Here is an 18,076-nt window from a genome sequence, read left to right as displayed (position 1 = left end):
CATTGTGGCCCGGCTGGATGACTGGCTGGCTGATTGACTGACTGCCTGCCTGCCTGGTTAACTGACTGACTGATCAACTGACTGACTGGCTCACTTTTTGACTGACTGATAGCTGCCTCTCTGCCACTGCAGCAGGAGACCAAAGAGCCCCTGTCAAAGCCAAGGTCACTACCACAAAGTGATGTCTTACCGCCACTCCCCTCCCCTCCTCTCCACAGCCTCAGCCTCAGTCTACCACAGCCACAAATCAGCCCTAGCTAGCCCCTCTGATAACCAGCAGTGAGCCCAGCCGAGCCCGGGGCCATCCATCACACTCTCGCTCTCTGCACCAGAGGACAGCGCCAGAGAGGAGCAAACCAGATGATTAAGACATTTCCGCATGACTTTCCTGTCACAGATGATGCAAATTGCATAATTAATATGCAACTAATTAAAACATGTTAATTAAAGTGAAGAAATATGATAGCTGTGTACAGTATGTGGCCCGAAGATATCACTGATGAACTGTGACGGGGTCACAGCTCAGAGGTAAAACTGGTTGAAATGAAGTTCTGGTTGTGGGGGGTTAAAACCATCACTGACTCAGCCCACCTACAGTACTGTACTGAATAAGCATCAGGCAGTGTAGATGAGACTGAATCAGCCTCTTTTTGTCCTTTTGTCTGGAGTCCAAATCAAAGATTTTTGGTTCCAACCGCCGTGTCTTTGTGAGACATGGTGTGGTTGAATGGATGGATCTCCGCATGTGTATTTCCCACTGTAAAGCATGGAGGAGGAGGTGTGATGGTGTGATGGTGCTTTGCTGGTGATACTGTCTGTGATTTATTTATGAATTCAAGGCACACTTAACCAGCATGGCTACCACAGCATTCTGCAGCGATATACATCCCATCTGGTTTGAGCTTAGTGGGAATATCTTTTGTTTTTCAACAGGACAATGACACAATACACCTCCAGGCTGTATAGGGGCTATTTGACCAAAAAAGAGAGTGATGGCACTTCATCAGATGTCCTGGCCTCCTCAATCACCCGACCTCAACCCAATTGAGATGGTTTGGGATGAGTTGGACCGCAGAGTGAAAGAAAAGCAGCCAACAAGTGCTAAGCATATGTGGGAACACCTTCAAGACGGTTGGAAAAGCATTCCAGGTGAAGCTGGTTGAGAGAAAGCCAAGAATGTGCAAAGCTGTTATCAAGCCAAAGGGTGGCTATTTGAAGAATCACTAATATAATATATAGGTGGAGCTGTTTAACACTTTTTTGGTTAATACATGATTCCATATGTGTTATTTCATAGTTTTGATGTCTTCACTATTATTCTACAATGTAGAACATAGTAAAAATAAAGAAAAAACCTTGAATAAGTAGGTGTGTCCAAACTTTTGACCGGTAGTGTATAACAATACAAACATAAGAGTGAGGAAGATGGAGAAAAATACAGAGAGAGAGAAAGAGAGGGACAGGCGACAGATAGAGAGAGACTTTAGTGAGAGAGAGGCTGTAGAGAGAGACTGTAGAGAGACACTGGCGAAAGAGACTGTAGCGAGAGACTGTTGAGAGACACTGTAGAGAGAGAGACAATGTAGAGAGAGAGACACTGTAGAGGGAGAGACACTGTAGAGAGAGAGACAATGTAGAGAGAGAGACACTGTAGAGAGAGAGACAATGTAGAGAGAGAGACACTGTAGAGGGAGAGACACTGTAGAGAGAGAGACAATGTAGAGAGAGACACTGTAGAGAGAGAGACAATGTAGAGAGAGAGACAATGTAGAAAGAGACATTGTAGAGAGAAAGAATGTAGAGAGAGAGACATTGTATAGACTGTAGAGAGAGAACTGTAAGAGAGACACTGTAAGGAGGAAGACTGTAGTGAGAGAGACTGTATAGAGAGAGAAAGAGAGAGACTGTAGAGAAAGAGAGAGACCATAGAGAGAGAGAGACTGTAGAGAGAGAGAGACCGTAGAGAGAGAGAGACTGAAGAGATAGTGTAGAGAGAGAGAGAGAGAGAGAGAGAGAGAGAGAGAGAGAGAGGTAGAGAGAGAGAGAGAGAGAGAGAGAGAGAGAGAGACGTAGAGAGAGAGAGACTTTAGAGAGAAAGAGAGAGAGAGAGAGAGAGAGAGAGAGAGAGAGAGAGAGAGAGAGAGAGAGAGAGAGAGAGAGAGAGAGAGAGAGAGAGAGAGAGAGAGAGAGAGAGAGAGAGAGACCGTAGAGAGAGAGAGACTTTAGAGAGAGAGAGAGAGAGAGAGAGAGAGAGAGAGAGAGAGAGAGAGAGAGAGAGAGAGAGAGAGAGAGGGGGCGAGAGAGACTGTAGAGAGAGAGACTGTAGAGAGAGACTGTAGAGAGAGAGACTGTAGAGAGGGAGTCTGTAGAGAGAGAGACTGTAGAGAGAGAGATCGTAGAGAGAGAGAGAGACCGTAGAGAGAGAGACTTTAGAGAGAGAGAGAGGGCGAGAGAGACTATAGAGAGAGAGAGACTGTAGAGAGAGAGACCGTAGAGAGGGAGACTGTAGAGAGAGACTGTAGAGAGAGAGAGATATCGTAGAGAGAGAGAGACTGTAGCGAGAGAGAGACTGTAGCGAGAGAGAGAGAGAGAGAGAGAGAGGGAGAGGGTGAGAGAGAGACTGTAGAGAGAGAGAGACTGCAGAAAATTTGTGTATAGAGAGATGCTGTAGAGAGAGAGAGACTGTAGCGAGAGAGAGGGTCTGTAGAGAGAGAGAGATTGAGAGAGACTGTAGAGAGAGAAACTGTAGAGAGAGAGACTGTAGAGAGAGATTGAGAGAGCCTGTAGAGTGAGAGAGAGAGACTATGGAGTGAGAGAGAGAGAGAAACTGCAGAAAATTACTGTAGAGAGATATACTGTAGAGAGAGAGAGACTGTAGCGAGAGAGAGAGAGAGAGAGAGAGAGAGAGAGAGAGAGAGAGAGAGAGAGAGAGAGAGAGAGAGAGAGAGAGAGAGAGAGAGAAAGAGACTGTAGAGAGATAGACTGCAGAAAATTACTGTAGAGAGAGATACTGTAGAGAGAGAGAGACTGTAGAGAGAGGGCCTGTAGAGAGAGAGAGGGACTGTAGAGAGTGAGAGATTGAGAGAGACTGTAGAGAGAGAGAGACTGTAGAGAGAGAGATTGAGAGAGACTGCAGAGAGAGAAACTGTAGAGAGAGAGATTGAGAGAGACTGTAGTGAGAGAGAGTCTGCAGAAAATTACTGTAGAGAGAGATACTGTAGAGAGAAAGAGATTGAGAGAGACTGTAGAGAGAGAGAGACTGTGAAGTGAGAGAGAGACTGTAGAGAAAGACTGCGGAGACTGTAGAGCGAGAGGGAGAGACTGTAGAGATAGAGACTTTAGCAAGATACTGTATAGAGAGAGGGACTGTAGAGGGACAGACTGTATGCAGAGAGAGACTGTAAATAGTAATACTGTAGCAAGATAGATTGTAGAGAGAGAGGCTGTAGAGAGAGAAACCGTAGAGAGAGAGAAACTGTAGAGAGGGAGACTAGAGAGAGAGATAGAGAGATAGAGGATGAGAGAGAGAGACTGTAGAAAGAGAGACTGCAGAAAATGACTGGAGAGAGAGAGAGAGAGATACAGAGAGAGAGATACACAGAGAGAGAGAGAGAGAGAGAGAGAGAGAGAGAGAGAGAGAGAGAGAGAGAGAGAGAGAGAGAGAGAGAGAGAGAGAGAGAGAGAGAGAGAGAGAGTGAAATTGTGTTACCCTGCCCAGCTCTTTGTCCTCCAGGGCCAGAACTCCAGTGCTTTCTGTAAACAGTTTCACCTTGACAGCAGGGAGGGGGTGTGTGGTGGTGAAGTCTCCCTGGGTCCCCCAGCTGAAATACAACACACACACACAGTGGTGTAAAGTACCTAAGTAAGTAGTTTTTGAGGGTATCTGTACTTAACTTTACTATTTATATTTTTGACAACTTTTACTTTTACTCCACTACATTCCTGAACAAAATAATGTACTTTTTACTCCTTATATTTTCCCTGACACACAAAAGTAGTCATTACATTTAGAATGCTCAAGCAGGACAGAATTATGGCACCTATCAATATAACGATTTGTCATCCCTACTGCCTCTGATTTGACAACTGCAGTGTTTGTAAATGATGTCTGACTGTTGGAGTGGGCCCCTTTCTGTCCATAAAAAAAGAATATGAAAATAGTGCCATCTAGTATGCTTAATTTAAGGAATTTGATGTGTAGCATTTATTTTTACTTTGTACTTTTACTCAAGTATGACAATGTAGTACTTTTTCTAGAACTGTACTTAAGTACATCTAAAACCAGATACTTTTAGACTTTTACTCAAGTAGTATTTTAATGGGTAACTTTCACTTTTACTTGAGTCATTTTCTGTTAAATTATTTTTACTTTTACTCATGTATGACAATTGAGTACTTTTTCCACCACTGCACAAACATCAGAAGCAATATACCTTTACTACATTCTGGCATGACTCAAAACATTGGGAGCAACTGCAACATCCAAGGGGCTGTACATTTAGCCCAGGATCCAAACTAACGCAGATAAATAACCTGCACTGAAATTTCATTTGGAAGGAAATTTCTGTTTCAGCTGCCATTCACAGTCTTTACAGTGAATGTAATTGAATTGAATCCCAGCCTCACTTAACATCTGCCTGGCCCAGAGGTATTGCACAAGATCTAGTAAAAAAACGACATCTCCGTCCCTTTTCTCTCTCACTTTCTCTCTCTCAATTCAATTAAAGTGCTTCAATGGCCTGTATTGGCATGGGAAACATCTGTTAACATTGCCAAAAGTGAAATAGAAAATAAACAAAAGTGAAGTAAACAATCAAAAATTAACAGTAAACATTACACATTACAGTTCAAAAGGAATGGAAACATTTCAAATGTCATATTACGTATATATACAGTGTTTTAACGATGAGCAAATAGTCAAAGTACAAAAGGAAAAATAAATAAACATAAATATGGGTTGCATTTACAATGGTGTCTGTTCTTCACTGGTTGCCCTTTTCTTGTGGCAACAGGTCACAAATCTTGCTGCTGTGATGGCACACTGGTATTTCACCCAACAGGTAATAGGTATCTCTCTCTCTCTCTCTCTCTCTCTCTCTCTCTCTCTCTCTCTCTCTCTCTCTCTCTCTCTCTCTCTCTCTCTCTCTCTCTCTCTCTCTCTCTCTCTCTCTCTCTCTCTCTCTCTCTCATCCTCTCGATACCTGCACTCTCAGAAGGAGTGAGTGGTGGTTAGATATAAACTACTAGAAAACCAAGGTGGAAGAGAAAAAGCTAGGTCTGACTGAGTGAGCAATTTACTGTTGAATTATGAGACAGACTGAGAACAGCAGCTGACACTTTCTTTGTCTTGGTTGAACTTGCGGAGAGTTGGCTGCGGGGAGTAGAGGGAGGTGATATGAAATGTATTGTCTGGTCCCAGTCCCACACACACTGTGCAGCAACAACATTAATTTATTACAGAGGAGAGATGGAGTGGTACTGGAGCACCAAGTCTAGGTCCAAGAGGCTTCTAAACAGCTTCTTATTTTTCTTAAAACTGCATTGTTGGTTAAGGGCTTGTGAGTAAACATTTCACTGTAAGGTCTACAGCTGTTGTATTCGGCGCATGTGACAAATACAATTTGATTTGAGACTGAGAAGGAGACAGGCCACCGACCGCACCACGCAGGGAGCACTACCAGTCTGAGGAAACACTACCACGACACAGAGACAAACACACATGCACACTCACGCATGCACACACACGTGCACATTCACAAAGTGACATATACTAACATGTTCATAAGGGTTATTGTGTCTTTAATCATAATTGGATGACACGTGATATCATCATCAAGGAGGCAGAGCCAGCAGTCTGTGTGTGTGTGTGTGTGTGTGTGTGTGTGTGTGTGTGTGTGTGTGTGTGTGTGTGTGTGTGTGTGTGTGTGTGTGTGTGTGTGTGTGTGTGTGTGTGTGTGTGTGTGTGTGTGTGTGTGTGTGTGTGTGTGTGCCCGCCCGCGTGTGTGAGCGTCTGTGTGAGCTGTTTGTCCTCCTGCTGTGAGTGTCCCTCTACGTGAGCTGCATCTGTGAGTGACGATGAGACAAATGGAGACACAGAAAGGGGACAGGGGAAACGGTGTGTGAACACAGCAAGAGTGTCACTCCTCCTCCTCCTGCTCCTCTCTGACACTACCACACAGCACCACCAGCGGGGCCAGTGGTGTCTCATCTTACACGGAACTGTTTCACATTGGCACCATATTTCTACTTGTATTGATCATTTATTGAATATAGATTGTGCTGCCATCCTGTTAGAATGTAACAGATTATTTTATTACAATGGTTCAGATGGATTTTCATTGTGTTCCATGGTGTTATTCGCCACCTAGTGGAGCTTTCTGGTACTTGGACTGTAAGGAAAACAGGAAGAGACACGCAGAGGAGGAAACCGGAAGAGACCCGAGAAGCAGCTAAAAACAACGCTACGGTGCAGGTCTTTCAGTGCAGTTCTCTTGTCACGCATCTACCTCGGAATGATAATCTTGTTATTGATAGAGTTGCTTACATATCAATGTTGGTTGGTTGCATTTACTCACACAAATTGCAATGCCTTTCATGTATGTCGTTTGCTGTATTACTTTGCTCGTGCGTCATGCAAACGAATTGTAAAATATACAATACTGTAGTTTTGTTACTGTTTCTAGTGTAATATGCTTTGTTATTCTACAGAGACGGCTGTCCATTAATAGAGTAATTAAAGTTAGCCAATTACCATATGAGTAAAAATGAGCTATATGGTTTGGCATCATGCCAGATGCATGGTACCTTAGCGCGTGCTTTGTATTCATAAAACTTCAAATGTATAATGTACAGCTACAGTATGTCGGTGTGAATTGAATACAAAAGTAGATTCTTTTCTCTATTTTGCAGTTTCACAACATAAACGTTTTCAATATATTCATTCAAGAAAAGTCAAGCCTTGGGAGTTTTATTGAAGACTTAGTTGTTAGCTATCTGTCTAGTTTTGCATGGGAACGCAATTCAAGGGCAGAATATAGATATGAATATGGATATAATGAATAAGAATGAGAGTAGTGCTGTAATATCTTCAAGAAGCAGAAAGATCGTTTGTTCAACAAAATGACAGCAAGTCCTAGATCAGTCAGGATTCAGACGCAGGATCTTAATTTGAGAGTTCGCTACAGCAGGAAAATTATTCTGCAGCAAAAGCAAATTATTATATGGATTATAATTAATGGACATTTTTTTGTAGGGGAAATCAAGACTGACATTTCTTAGTGGAAATTACAAACTTCAGAAGACTTTTTAAACTTCAAATTCATTACAAGTTTAAAATGTCCTGCAACAGGGTGGTCAAATGAAGATCCTACATCTGTATGTGTTTCATCATGCCCAAGGGGTTTGGAATTCTCTTACAACAGATAGGGGTACAGTTTGAGTAAGGTGACTGGACAAAGAGGGAGTTGTATGAGCGTGTGTGTTTGGAGGTAGGACATGACGGGGACCTTGCCGATGGAAGCAGCAACACCAAGGTCCATACTCCTACTGTGCAGCATATAAATTAGTGTCTAATTCATATTTGAGTTGAGTGGCTTGGAGTAAGTCCCATGTCAATACAAAGGACGAAACATTCACCGGTGCGTATGCTGGTCCCTCATCCCAGTACTACATCAACCCCATCACCTATCAATCAGTCTTCACAAATGGATTTCATTATTGTGTTGTATTTGACCTTGCATCGGTGTGCATCGTGTATATTACAATGGGGGTAGTTGAAGCTTGTCCAGTCAAAGGTTGTGTCAGTGTTTTCCCATAAGTACAGTACGTATACGTCGCTGCAGATTGCTAAGATACACAGTGGCTGTGAATGGCTCACCCATGACGCCCTAGTCAGTCCATGCCTGGTTAATTACATGAGCTTTGTGTACGTGTTGTGTGCATGTTTTCGTTTTTTTGAGTGTACAAACAATGTGTGTGTGCATACGTGGTCATGCATGCTTGTGTATGTGTACCTGCATGCTTGTGTTATCCTGTTTGTATGCGTGTTTTTGCGTGTAGTGTGGGGGCAGCGTGTGTACAGTGTATGTGAAGCCTGTGTGCAGTGTGTGTGTGTGATGGTGTATGTCTCTCGGTCCCCACTTTGATGCACCTGCACTGACCTCGCCTTATGGATGATAGCGGGGTGAACAGGCTGTGGCTCGGGTGGTTGATGTCCTTGATGATCGTTTTGGCCTTCCTGTGACATTGGGTGCTGTAGGTGTCCTGGAGGGCAGGACGTGTGACCCCGGTGATGCGTTGGGCAGACCGTACCACCCTCTGAAGAGCCCTGCGGTTGCAGGTGGTGCAGTTGCCATTCCAGGCGGTGATACAGCTTGACAGGATGCTCTCAATTGTGCATCTGTAAAAGTTTCTGAGGGTCTTAGGAGCCAAGCCAGATTTCTTCAGCTTTTTGAGGTTGAGGAGGCGCTGTTGTGCCTTCTTCACCACACTGGCTGTGTGGGTGGACCAATTCAGATTATCAATGATGTGAACGCCAAGGATCTTGAATCTTTCCACCTTCTCCACTGTGGTCCTGTCGATGTGGATAGGGGCGTGCTCCCTCTGCTGTTTCCTGAAGTCCACGATCAGCTCCTTTGTTTTGTTGATGTTGGGATTGTTGGTAATCAGCCCTACTACTGTTGTTGACTGCTAACTTGGAGGCTTGCATGGCCACCCATTCATGTCTGAACAAGGAGTACAGAAGTGGGCTGAGCACGCACCCTTGTGGGGCCCCTGTATTGAGGATCAGGGTAGTGGTGGTGTTTCCGTCCTTCACCACCTGGGGGCGGCCCGTCAGGAAGTCCAGGACCCAGTTGCACAGGGCAGCGTTCAGACCCAGGGCCCCAAGCTTAATGATGAGCTTGGAGGGTACTATGGTGTTGAAGGCTGAGCTATAGTAAATTAACAACATTCTGGCGTAGGTATTTCTCATGTCTAGATCGGATAGGGCAGTGTGCATTGCGATGGCGATTGCATCGTCTAGGGTGTCAGGTAAAGTATCCTCTCAAAGCACTTCTTGATGACAGAAGTGAGTGCTTTCTTGGGTACAGGAACAATGGTGGACATCTTGAAGCAAATCGAGACAGCAGACTGGGATAGGGAGCGATGAGTATGTCCGTAAACACTCCAGCCAGCTGGTCTGCGCATCCTCTGAGGGATGCCGTCTAGGGCCGGCAGCCGCTCGTTTGGTTATGTTTTAACAGTCACCGTGGGAACAATATCCCCTATACACTTCCTGATGAACTCAATCACCGTGTCCGTGTATCAATGTTATTCTCAGAGGCAACCCGGAACATATCCTAATTTGCGTGATCAAAACAATCTTGAAGCATGGATTCCGATTGGTCAGACCAAGATTGAATAGACCTTTGAATGGGTACTTACTGTTTGAGTTTCTGCCTATAGAAAGGGAGGAGCAAAATGGAGTTGTGATCTGATTTGCCGAAGGGAGGGCCTTGTAGGCATTTCCAAAAGGCGAGTAGCAGTGATCTAGTGCTTTTCCTAAGCGAGTACTACAGTCAATGTGTTGATAGTTTGGTAGCGTTTTCCTCAAATTTGCTTTGTTAAAATCCACCGCTACAATAAAAGCGGCCTCAGGATGTGGGGTTTCCAGTTTGCATAAAGTCCGGTGTAGTTCCTTGAGGGCTGTCATGGCATCGGGTTGAGGTAGAATATACACGGCTGTGACTATAACAGAAGAGAATTCTCTTGGGAGGTAATACGGTCAGCATTTGATTGTGAGATATTCTAGGTCGGGTGAACAAAGGGACTTGAGTTTCTGTATGTTATCACAATCACAGCATGAGGTGTTAATCATGAAGCATACACCCTCACCTTTTTTCTTCCCGGAGAGCTCTTTATTCTTGTCTGCGCGAATAAAATGAGAACCCAGTTGGCTCCATGGACAGCGATAGTATATGCCGAGAGAGCCATGATTCCGTGAAACAGAGTATGTTACAGTCCCTGGTGTGTCTCTGGTAGAAGATCCTCGCCCTACTTTATTGTCCAGAGACTGAACATTAACGAGTAATACACTCGGAAGTGGTGGATGGTGTGCCCACCTACTGAGTCGGACTAGAAGTCCACTCCGAATATCTCTTCTCGCTGGCTTCGACTTGGAGCAGCCTCTGGGATAAGTTTAATTGCCCTGGGGGGTATGAACAAAGGATCCAATTCGGGAAAGTCGTATTCCAGGTCGTAATGATGGTGAGTTACCACCGCTCTGATATTCAAAAGTTATTTCCAACTGTAACACTGTAAAGTTGCTTAGGAGCTAGAAGCAGAGCTACCTTGTCTGTTGGCACAATCAGTGTCAGAGAAGGAAAGAAGCAGGATGATGAGTCCCTGAAATAGCTCACGCACTAAACATCACAAGAGAGAAAGACTGGCTTCATAGACACACTGTACTGTTACAGACTGTGTCCTTCATTACAGGAGACGTGATCGTGTTCGACACATTCACCTCCCAACATCATCATCATTTAGGCAGGGATGACGAAAGGCTGTAACCATGATGAACATGAACCAACTTACGGTGTTGGACCCTTAGATATGGTTTCTGGATGTATCTATATGGTTAAACCCGTAGGTGAATGTGAGGTGTTCAAAGGAGAACCTTTTTGGTATGCTCATGACCTGAGATTGACTCATCATCGGACCTCCCTCTAAATCCCATGGAGACGGACTGTTCTAAACGGAAGATTACACTGTGAGCCTTCTTTCACAACTTGAACAGCTGACTCAGAAATCAAAGTGTGAAGAGAAGGTGACTACATTCAAATACCATGAGAACACATTAGTAAGTGGATGTTGAGCAAAGCCAGGTTGAGGTGAGAGAGAGAAAGAGAGACAAAGGCACAAAGAGAGAGTCAGAGAGATAGTAGGATCTTACGTTGGCTTGGAGGCCTCGGCCTGGTCTGTCTGCAGTTTCTCCCCTCCCTCCACCTCCATAGTGCAGTACACAATCCGGTTAGGAGCCAGAGACTTCAGGCCCACCACCTCCATGATAACCACCTGAAGGGCACACACAAACAGCATGTTGTTAAACCACAGGTGTATTCAGTAAGGTTCACAATGTAGCAGAAATGTATTAAATATAGAGATAGCATTACTCTCTATTCTACATGAAAGACAACCCTACTGTATCTGGTCAAGACAATGCATCTGAGGGCTCTGCACATTCCTGAACGGGCCCCAGCCCTTTACACAACTACAACAGTCACCTTGACCTTGTTGATCAAAGGCAGAAACCGACATAGGTAAATGCATACAGAATAACCTCATAAAACCCCCATTAACAATCATTAGTTTAAAACTCATTATTACCCGTAGCTCTATTGGTCAACAACATTTACATTATTGGTCAACAACATTTACAGTACCTCTTAAAGTACCTTAAGCCAATGGAGCGTGCTGAGAGGAGGACAGCTCATAATAATGGCTGGAACGGCGCGAACAGAATGGCAACAAACACATTGAAATCATGTGTTTGATGTATTTGATACCATTCCACTGATTCCACTCCAGCTATTATCAAGGTGCCCTACAACCCTGACTGAGAGAAAGATGATAACACAGAGACCTAGTCAAGCAAACTGAAACTCATGATAATTAAAATGGGAAAGACAATGGGGGGCAAAACCCCCATCACTAAATTCCATGACAGAAGCTACAAATCAAGCCAGCCTCTCCAATCTATAAATCAGTAGTTTCAGTTTTAGCACCATAATCATCTTCTCTTCTCAACACTACAATCAACTGCTGGGAGGGCAACCTGGACTCAGGGGTAGACGTAACATAGTAAATGTAAATCCGAGACACTAATTAGTATGATATGCTACATTTCGTATGGTATGTATTAGTCGACCGATTAATCGGAATGGCCGATTTAATTAGGGACGATTTCAAGTTTCCATAACAATCGGAAATCTGTATTTTTTGGGTGCCGATTTGCCGATTTCTTTATTATATTTTTATTTTCATTTTATTTTTTTTATACCTTTATTTTATACATTCTTATTTTCAATGACGGACTAGGAACGTTGGGTTAACTGCCTCGTTCAAGGGCAGCTCGGGGGATCCAATCTTGCAACCTTACAGTTGACTAGTCCAACGCAATACGACCTGCCTCTCTCTCGTTGCACTCCCCAAGGAGACTGCCTGTTACGCGAATGCAGTAAGCCAAGGTAAGTTGCTAGCTAGCATTAAATGTATCTTATAAAAATGTCATGTTTTGTCTTATATTGTCTTGTCATTTTGCTTTTCCTTCTGTTCGTTTTCCCCCTGCTGGTCTTTTTAGGTTCGTTCCCCTTTTTCTCGCCAGGACAGCGGAGTCAATCACCACCTTCCGGAGACACCTGAAACCCCACCTCTTTAAGGAATACCTAGGATAGGTTAAGTAATCCCTCTCACCCCACCCCCCCTAAGTTTTAGATGCACTATTGTTAAGTGACTGTCCCACTGGATGTCATAAGGTGAATGCACCAATTTGTAAGTCGCTCTGGATAAGAGCGTCTGCTAAATGACTTAAATGTAATGTAAATGTTCTCTCTCCCTCTCTCTCTCTCTTCTCTCTATCGTTCCATTCCTGCTCCCAGCTGTTCCTATTCCCCTAATCAATCATTTAGTCTTCCCACACCTGTTCCCTATCTTTTCCCCTGATTAGAGTCCCTATTTCTCCCCTTGTTTTCCGTTTCTGTCCTGTCGGATCCTTGTATATTGTTCACCGTGCTGTGTCTTTGTATCGCCCTGTCGTGTCGTGTTTCCCTCAGATGCTGCGTGGTAAGCAGGTGTCTGAGTCTGCTACGGTCAAGTGCCTTCCCGAGGCAACCTGCAGTTTATGATCGAGTCTCCAGTCTGTTCTCGTCATTACGAGTGGAATTGTTCTTTAAGCTTTATTTACCGCTCCGATTTGTCTAGGAGTATTGAATATTTACTTTACTGGATTAAAGACTCTGTTTTCGCCAAGTCGCTTTTGGGTCCTCATTCACCTGCATAACAAAAAAAACAATCAATCATAATCACTAGTTAACTACACATGGTTGAAATTACTAGATATTATCTAGCGTGTCCTGCGTTGTATATAATCTGACTGAGCATACAAGCATAGAAGTATCTAAGTATCTGACTGAGCGGTGGTAGGCAGAAGCAGGCGCGTAAACATTAATTCAAACAGCACTTTTGTGCGTTTTACTAGCAGCTCTTCGTTGTGCGTCAAGCATTGCGCTGTTTATTGCTTCAAGCCTATCAACTCCCGAGATGAGGCTGGTGTAACCGAAGTGAAATGGCTAGTTAGTTAGCGCGTGCTAATAGCGTTTCAAACGTCACTCGCTCTGAGCCTTCTAGTAGTTGTTCTCCTTGCTCTGCATGGGTAACGCTTCGATGGTGGCTGTTGTCGTTGTGTTGCTGGTTTGAGCCTAGGGAGGAGCGAGGAGAGGGAAGGAAGCTATACTGTTACACTGGCAATACTAAAGTTCCTATAAGAACATCCAATAGCCAAAGGTTAATGAAATACAAATGGTATAGAGGGAAATAGTCCTATAATTCCTATAATAGCTACAAGCTAAAACTTCTTACCTGGGAATATTGAAGACTCATGTTAAAAGGAACCACCAGCTTTCATATGTTCTCTGAGCAAGGAACTGAAACGTTAGCTTTTTTACATAGCACATATTGCACTTTTACTTTCTTCTCCAACACTTTGTTTTTGCATTATTTAAACCAAATTGAACATGTTTCATTATTTACTTGAGGCTAAATTGATTTTATTTATGTATCATATTAAGTTAAAATAAGTGTTCATTCAGTATTGTTGTAATTGTCATTATTACAAATAAAAAAATAAAAATCATCCGATTAATCGGTATCGGCTTTTTGGGTCCAATAATCCAATAATCGGTATCTGTATCGTCGTTGACCTCTAGTATGTATTAATTTGTGGATGTTTGCAATTGCAATTTATTGTGGCTAACGTGAGCTAGGTGGATAGGTGATGAGATTCGATCACGCAACCTTTGGGTTGATAGACGTTCACGTTATGCACCTATCCAACCACTCTACTTTCATTTTTTACTTTAGCATCCTTCTGTCTTATGTAACGTACCAAACGTAACATATACTAATTTGAGTGTTCCAGATTTACATTTACTATGTTACATGTCTTTGAGACCAGGCTGGGGAGGGAGTGGTGTTAAGGATCAGCCCCTTTTTTTCAATTTTTGCCTAAAATGACATACCCAAATCTAACTGCCTGGTCTTTGTGGAAATGTGGAAAGGAATGTAGGAAAATATAACACATTAGATCTGGTAAATGAAAATACAAAGAAGAAAACAACCGTTTTTCTGTTTTTTTGTACCATCTTTGAAATGCAATGGAAAGGCCATAATGTATTATTCCAACCCAGGTGCAATTTAGATTTTGGCCACTAGATGGCAGCAATATATGTACAAAGTGTTAGACTGATCCAATGAACCATTGCATTTCTGTTCAAATTGTTGTATCAGGACTGCCTAAATGTGCCTAATTTGTTTATTAATAACTTTTCATGTTCAAAATTGTGTACTCTCCTCAAACAATAGCTTGGTATTATTTCACTGTAATGGCTTCTGTAAATTGGACAGTGTAGTTAGATTAACAAGAATTTAAGCTTTCTGCCAATATCAGATATATCTATGCCCTGGGAAATGTTCTTGTTACTTACAACCTCATGCTAATCCCATTAGCCTATGTTAGCTCAACCGTCCCGCAGGGGACCCACCAATCCTGCTGCCAGTGCTAGAACTTCCTTCTCCTTAAGTAGCTAGGGGAACAGAAATGGCTCTTCTGAGTATATCGTATTCTCTTAGATTGTTCATCATAACCAGAGTTACTATAATGAGTTATTATGAAGTTTTCTATGAAATGTAAAAAAGGAGATATTTTATTTCACTACATTACCTAGGTATCTCCTTGTGATCTGTTATTTCACTCCTTCTTTGTTCATCTATTTGTTCTTCTCTTTCTTTATGGCTGGAGGGCAACCTGTTTGCAATCTATACTATAGGTATATATTCACAAGCGTCTCAGAGTATGAGATCGGATCAGTTTTGCATTTCAAATCATAACTAATAAGAGGGAGAACCTGATCCTAGATCATTCAGCACCCCAACTCAGAGACGCTATGTGAATACGGGCCCTGGTCTAGATTTATATACATCTATCAAGATAGAAGAAAACTAAGCATAAGTGCAAACACTGGGACTTCGGCATGGAATGTATCCATGTTCTAAAATAACCAATAGACCAATGAAAGTGCAAATCAGATCTAGTTTATCAAAGGGCCAGCTGAGGTAAAAATCTGCTATATCATCATCATCATCATCATCATCATCATCATCACCACCACCACCACCACCACTACTACCACCACCACAGACCTCAATAGAAACAGTGTTTTCCTTGCCACAGACCCCTGATACGTTGTAAATAAATAGGTTGATCATGTTTTTGATTACTTATCCTGCTTATAAAGACAGAGGCAGGTGAATGGTACCACTGTATTTGGGATATTCTGTCATAATGCCAAAATGCTGAGGTTTTATCCTTCCTAGACAGGATTAGGGTACCTACTTCCAGAGTGAAGGAGAGCACCACATCAGACTTGGACAGTGTGTTCTCGTCTTCCTGGCCCATGTCCATGATGGAGGTGTTGTGTCCTTTCTTCAGCTTCTGCAGTTTGAACTCTCCTCCCTTGGACACGGGCATGCTCTCCAGGTTGGCCATCAGCTGGTTCACCGATGCCTTTAGCTCCTCTATGTACATGTGCTCCATCTCCTTCGACACAAACATGGGGAACTTGCCACCCTTTGAAAAAAAGTAGAACATTTACCAAAAATTGTTGTACAAAACTGTTTTTACTAGATTTCAAGTCAGCTTTTGTGTCCATGTTGACTAGTCATCCTGAAAATGAAAGACACTTTACTTATCAAATATCCAAATTGTCAACACTAATGTAAATGCTTGTCATTCAATATATTAACAGATACTGTATGTAGCCTATTCATTGTGACGTAAAGCTGTTTCTAGAATAGGGAACTCGCATAGTAAAGCCATTTTGATTCTTAGCCTACAAACTGAGGTTCTTATGTAGCTCAGCACAATGTTACCCGTGTGCTGATGATGTTCTACTGCGGTGTGTATACAGCTGTAGGATCTTACTTCAATCACCCTGACACAGGAGAAACTTTTTTACTTGGAGTGTATTAAAAAGGCTTCTGCAGTTTGTCATTTCCAATTTGAAATTTCAAACTTGATTTTCCCTAAAGATTTTTTGTAGGGATTTTTTTATCAACCCCTACAAAAATATACATTCATTATAATCCACATAATAATTCACATTTCCTGCTGCAGCAAACTGGCTCAAATTAAGATCCTACGTCTGTAGGCTATCAGACTCACCCTGGCAATCTGATCGGCCATCTGCAGGCGTCCATCCAGCTCCCGTCTGATCTGAGCAGCCTGCTCATCCAGGTTGTCCAACTAGAGTAGGGTCAAACACAGAAGAGGCAGGAAGAAGTGTTGTGCGCACATACTTAAAAATACACTTGTCCCAGGAACTTGATTAGAGAGAATCATTATGCTCTCAAGTGTTGGTTTAATCAAGCAACGATTTGACCCCAACTGTGCCTTCTCCAGGAAAACGGGCCAACGAGATAGATGAATCAGCCTGTGATGGTCTCACTGGTACCCAGATGTGGTCTTGGATATCCATGACCGTGGAGCTATGTGAGCCTATAGGCATTACCTCACCCATCACCACATGGTAATAATTAATAATATATCCATTATGATTCTACATGGAATAAGAGTCGAATCTGTGTTCATAAAGTGTCTCAGGGTAGAGGTTCTGATCTAGGATCAGGTCCTCCCTGTCCATGTATCTGTATTCACGATCTAAAAGACAATACTGATCCTAGATCAGCAATCTTTGTGAATACTGGCTATGTCCCAATTATCTCTCCTTTCTCCCACAGTGTGCACTTTTCACTTCCCTTTACTGTTTTGAAAGGAAATGACTGTTTTAAGAAATATGGTGAAAACTCCCATAAGACCATGCTCCCACTAATTCAATTGTTTTAGATTTTTGAGGGAAGTATTAAACGAGGGCAGGAGAAAGGGTTGGTTATTGGGACACACAACATGGGCCCAGGAGGACATCACCACTGAGCTGGGTAATCAATACATTCTCCATTATGTTCCTAGATGACCCTGAACAGGATGGGGTCAGAGGGTTACAGGTCAACATCCATCCCCCATGTTGATGATTTATCTCTTTTGATCTCAGGATGGGTGATTAGATTCACACTGTCAATAAATACTGTGTTGTTATATGGATATAAGGCTGACTTTACTTGAAGGGCCACTTTCCCAGACAGATTAAGCTTAGTCATGGACGGAAAAGCTCTTTCCATGGAGAATCTGGAGAGCCGTCCATAGGTTTCTGTGTAGACAGAGAGCGCATAGCTCTAGTAATTGATACAATATCAAATTGTATTAGTCACATGCACCGAATAAACCAGATGTAGACCTTACAGTGAAATGCTTACTTACAAGCCCTAACCAACAATGCAGTTCTAAAATACGAATAAGAATAAGAAATAAAAGGAACAAGTAATTAAAAATAAATAATTGGTGCTCCCAAGCGGGGCAGTTGTCTAAGACACTGCATCTCAGTGCAAGAGTTGTCATTGCAGTACCTGGTTCTAATCATGGCTGCTTCACATCTGGACATGATTGGGAGTTCCATATGGTGGCACACAACACCCGGGTTTGGACGGGGTAGGCCGTCATTGTAAATACAAATGTGTTCTTAACTGACTTGCCACGTTAAATAGAGGTTAAAAGAGAAAAAAGATCAGTAGTAAAATAACATTAGCGGGGCTATATACAGGGGGTACCGGTACAGAGTCAATGTGGAGGCTATATACAGGGGGTACCGGTACAGAGTCAATGTGGAGGCTATATACAGGGGGTACCGGTACAGAGTCAATGTGGAGGCTA

The 18,076-nt window shown here is 42.8% G+C and overlaps 1 protein-coding gene across 12 annotated transcripts in view; it reads right to left on the bottom strand.

Annotated features, from left to right (window-relative positions):
* Window positions 1-18,076, bottom strand: part of LOC124029232 (calcium-dependent secretion activator 1-like) — a 176,884-nt gene that overhangs the window by 49,800 nt on the left and 109,008 nt on the right. For all 12 annotated transcript variants that reach the window (XM_046341047.1, XM_046341052.1, XM_046341056.1 and 9 more), the window contains exons 4-7: window positions 16,475-16,555; window positions 15,647-15,880; window positions 10,931-11,052; window positions 3,710-3,821 (exon numbers count right to left, since the gene is read on the bottom strand). In XM_046341047.1, coding sequence (XP_046197003.1) covers window positions 3,710-3,821; window positions 10,931-11,052; window positions 15,647-15,880; window positions 16,475-16,555 — 549 coding nt within the window. The remainder of the gene's footprint in view (window positions 1-3,709; window positions 3,822-10,930; window positions 11,053-15,646; window positions 15,881-16,474; window positions 16,556-18,076) is intronic.

This window comes from Oncorhynchus gorbuscha, linkage group LG03, assembly GCF_021184085.1.
Source record: "Oncorhynchus gorbuscha isolate QuinsamMale2020 ecotype Even-year linkage group LG03, OgorEven_v1.0, whole genome shotgun sequence".
Classification (NCBI taxonomy): Eukaryota; Metazoa; Chordata; class Actinopteri; order Salmoniformes; family Salmonidae; genus Oncorhynchus; species Oncorhynchus gorbuscha.
This window is presented reverse-complemented; position numbering and strand designations above follow the sequence as displayed.